The sequence below is a fragment of the Arachis ipaensis genome, chromosome B08 (assembly GCF_000816755.2).
Source record: "Arachis ipaensis cultivar K30076 chromosome B08, Araip1.1, whole genome shotgun sequence".
Taxonomy (NCBI): Eukaryota; Viridiplantae; Streptophyta; class Magnoliopsida; order Fabales; family Fabaceae; genus Arachis; species Arachis ipaensis.
Window position 1 is genome coordinate 31477310 of NC_029792.2, and position 4647 is coordinate 31481956.

Below are 4647 nucleotides of genomic sequence, written 5' to 3' on the forward strand. Positions count from 1 at the left end.
AAAAAATTAATATTAAAAAAACAATAATACACTATATAATTTGAGATTAAACTAATTTGTAAAATTACTTAATATAAAAAAAAACATAGTTAAGTGACGATAAGTATTGTGAAATTTCCATATATATTTAATCAAGTCCTCTTACAATTGTCGCTGTTGCTGTCTATTTTGAAGTTGGGCATTTTTTGGGAGAAATTGATGGTATGATGCAAAATCTTTCTTTCCTAACTGAGGTTGTGAAAAGCCATTTTCGACATTATCATACTCTAAGCTTTGAGCAAAATTTTCGGCATAAGTGTCTCTTTTATTCTCAACAATCATATTATACAATATAATACAAGCTCTCATTATATTTGCAAGCTGCTTCTTTTTTCAAAACTATGTATAATGCAAAGCGTGCTTGCAACACTCCAAATGCTCACTCGACATCTTTTCTTTGCCCTTCTTGATATTGTGCAAATAACTTGCGTTTCTCCCCTTGTGCCTGAGATTGATTTGAAAAATATGGTCCATTTAGGATAAATAGCATCTGCTAAATAGTATCCCATAGTATAATTATTACCATTGATAGTATAATTTGCCTCCGGAGTATGATCATTTAGAATATCATCGAACACTAGTAAACGATCTAACACATTGATATCGTTATTTGAACCAGAAACTCCAAAAAATGTATGTCATATCCAAAGGTCTGAAGATGCTACAACCTCAAGTACTATGGTTGTAGCTCTACGATAACCACTCATGTACATACCTTTCCACGCTCTTGGACAATTTTTTCACTGACAATACATGCAATCAATGCTACCCAACATGTCAAAAAAGCCACGATCCTACACTATTTGTAGCAAGCGTCATACATCATTTGAATTTGATTTTCGCAAGTATTCATCTTCGAACACCGAAATGATACCTTCAACAAATTTTTCCAAGCATTCAATAGTGGTGCTCTCGCCTATGTGCACATAATCATCAGCAGCATCAACTACTACGCCATATGCTAGCATCCGTATCGCAGCAGTGTATTTTTGCAGTGGTGACAAGTCTCTTCCCCCAGTTGCATCCACCCCCTGTTGGAAATACAGATAGACATTTGAGAAAGCGTCTACTATCCGAAGGAACACGTGTCTTCTCATTCGAAATCTCGTCGAAAAATATCAGCATTATACACTGACTCATCTGTAAAGTAATCTTTGAAAATGAGATCATGTCCTGCTTCTCGATCTCTGTTGAACCATCTACGAGGAGTTGGGAAAGAGCTTCTATCGATATCTTGTTCTTCTGAATCATTGAATAAACATTCATCAATCTAATTATCCGTGAATATGTTATCTCACCTTCTTCTTTTACCATACAAAGTCTCATTAAACATATCATCAGAATTTTTAGCCATTTCTTGAAATGTATCTTTTAATATTCTTTTGAGGTGAGAAATTAGATTTGAAATGAAGTTTGTGAATGCTTGATAATTGATATTTATAATACTTTTCATCGGCTAGTTTTGTAACGGCTACTTGACGGTTAGTTTTGCAAAGTTAGTTTTTTCTTGTCTAAATTTAAAACGGCTACTTTTGCAACGATTACTTTCATAAATAATAACGGCATAATAATATAGACTAATTTTAAAAGTTACATCACAAATGAATAAAACATAATACATCACATACGGTAACACACAACAAATGTAAAACAGACTACTTAATTTTATGAATACAAAGAACTATTAAGTAAACAACTTATTAATTATTTTCTCACATGCAATCTCAGAAGGAGCTCGTCATTTTTCACTTATTGTAGACGTGTCAGCATTAAGTATTTACATATCAGTTTCCCTTTTCCTTTCCTTAGCCATTATTTCTTTTCTCTTTCCTTTGCATTTATCTCCATTTCTTTAATATACTTCTGAGTTTGTAATTCTTGTTCTTTTATCGCCGCTTGAATTTGTAACTCCATTATTTGATTGCCATAATTTTTTTCTATGTTTTCTCTCCTATTCTCTTTCTTTTTTCCTATCCAATAGTTTCTTTTCTCTAACATTCTTAATATCTTCTATGAGAGATTGTTTCTTAATAATCGATGATTTCTTTTCGCTAAAATCTTCAGATATTTGTACTTTTTTCTTACCCTTTATTTTGCTCTTCTTTGATCCTTGTGGACAACGGGAGAGTCCACACCGATTTTCTCAGCCAATGGTGTTTTTGGATTTGATGATGATGAGTATGCTCTAGTTGCATTGATCTTGGTTCTCTTTGAGCCTCCACTTTATGTAGGTAGTTAACTTCTACATTTTTATTCCAAATGAAACATATTCTAATGCCTCTCAAAAGTGATTTTTTTTACCATAATTTGTAGAATAAAATTTATAGGCCAACTCCTTTATATCATCAGCGTTCAAACTACTCCTTATGTTTCAACTAAATTGGTCGTAGCAATCAGCAAATTGTGCAACTATCTTGTTAATCTTATACCATCATTTCTTACATGCAACTGCCCCAATTTCATGTCGACGCTAAATTCTAAACAATAGCTGTGAATTCAATTCCAAAATATTTTGCCCTTTTGGTCGGTACCAACTACAAGGTCGATTGAAACTTGAAACATTCAACCATGCACTACTTAACATCTCATCATCTTTTCATTATCAGTGTTGAATACTATCTTGCCTACGATTTTCAATGTTATCACCATTGAAGTTGATAGCATCTAGGCCCAGTTTGGGTAACTAACTTAATTAAGTTCCTTTTGATAAAATAACTTAAACAATAAATGACTCTGTTAAAAGTAACTTATAAATAAGTTATTTTGTGTTTGGATTTTTAACTCTAAAAATGCTTATTTTAAAAAAATGTAATGAAAAGTAGAAGTATTATGAGAGAAGTCATTTTTTTTAACTTCTCTATAAGCTCCAAAATAGCTTCTTAGAAAGTTGCAATTTGGTTTTGAAAATTGCACCCGACATTAATACTACTACTTTTCATAAGTCAAAAGTTAAAAAAAGCTACTTCTAGAGTTTCCCAAACGGGCTCCTAATCTATGAGAGTTGGCAAAATCTAAATATTGCGAATTTGGACTAGATTGTATAAGGGATGAGTTAGAAGAGCCACCAATACCAGATGAGTCATGTCTCGATGCACTGAATTGAGTTGGAAATAGTAAGGATGTTGAAGTAACATTTTCGATAAATAAGTTAAATATGGATGAAAATGAAAAATGTAGTGTTTGTGAATTTTGATCATGTGGTAGAAAAATAAGAATTTGATTATTATAAGGAGCTTGAAAATTGAAATTAGAAAGATTTTGTGAATTTGGATTTTAAAATGTGTTTGGTAATGTGAAATTTTGATTTGGAATTTGAGAGTTTGAAGGTTGAAGTTGTTGAGTATTTAGAGTTTGAGAAAAATTTTACAAGTAATTGAAAAAAGAGTTGATTTAGTTTGGATCTATTTTTTTGAACAAAAAATTATATTAGTAGAACTTTGATTTCGTAAACTTAAAAAAAGATAAAAAAAAGTAAAAGAAATTATGAGAATAAAAATGTATGTAAATGCACGCACGCACAGAAAAAATGAATTGAAAAAGTTGGAAACCTAACCGTTGGACGTGCTCTTAGCTTTCACAGGATAGTAGACATTAGATTGAATTAGAGTTAGGTTTCTTTCTATTTTCTCATTAAGCAATGAAAGGAAAAATGTCTCAAAAAAATCAAATAGACATCTATATTTAGACTAAGTGCAGTTTATTTTCTTGGCCAATTCTATAGTGCTTATAAGTTACTACTTAAATTTTGCTTAACTTATTTTTTATAATAAATTTTAATTTTTTAAAAATTATTTATTGTTATATCTTTTAAATTAAATATTATTTTTAACCTTTTTTAATAAATAAACGCCACCTTTTAGACTCCATAACATTCACCTATTTTCTTTTTCAATTCATGGTTCATCTTTCTCTTCTTTTTGCTCTTCTTCTGCTCCCTTTATTTGGAAAGTAGCAAGAGATTTTTGGAGTAAATTACGGGTGGGTCAAATTTGAACCTCGTTTAATGGGAGTGATTGCATTAACCCACTCCTACTTTCAGTTTCCATTTTGTATATTTTCTCTACTACTCATTCCGCTTCATGTCCATATCACTGCCACTCTCTACCATACATGTTTATCCCCTTTTGTCCTTTTGGAGGAGTGCTATTCGGATAGAATTGCTGAGCAAATATGCAGAGTCGCCGAAATTGAGAAGTCGCTAGTGTTCATCATCCAAGGAAGGAGGTTGATCTAGAATCCTATTCAAAACACGAGTCTCCTTCCTAGCCCAATTCCTGTTTTCATTGCTGGAAAACCATAGATTTTGTCCCCATTTTCTTCCTTCTATGAACCATGAGTGGCCGCATCCTCTTTGACTTTAGTTATGTAAGTTTCTGCCGTCTGGTCCTCTCTTTTACTATTGCTAATTCATTGAATTTATCATGTGGTTGGTGCAATTTAGTGAATTTACTGAACATGAAGGTTTGGTACAATTTGCACTTGAGAGGAGAATTCCTGTCATTTCTCCTGTGATGGTATAATGAGGCTTTCCTATCTGAGAAGACTGTTTGATGATAAATTAAAAAAAAAATTATTTCTTTTTGTATAATATTTTACTTTAAGTAATTA

General features: G+C 31.8%; 1 protein-coding gene across 1 annotated transcript; it reads right to left on the reverse strand.

The window, feature by feature from the left end:
- On the reverse strand, positions 855-1290 carry LOC107610887. The gene is made up of 2 exons (XM_016312869.1): positions 1123-1290; positions 855-1070 (listed from the first exon to the last, which is right to left on the reverse strand). The coding sequence occupies exons 1-2, from the start codon at positions 1288-1290 to the stop codon at positions 855-857; spliced, it is 384 nt and encodes a 127-aa protein (XP_016168355.1).

Excerpts from the sequence above, each read along its gene's own strand:
- LOC107610887 (XM_016312869.1), bottom strand. The coding sequence starts at position 1,290 with ATGATTCAGAAGAACAAGATATCGATAGAAGCTCTTTCCCAACTCCTC. Across the intron at positions 1,071-1,122 it reads TTTCGAATGAGAAGACACGT|GGGGTGGATGCAACTGGGGG; the intron begins GTTCCTTCGGAT and ends TATTTCCAACAG.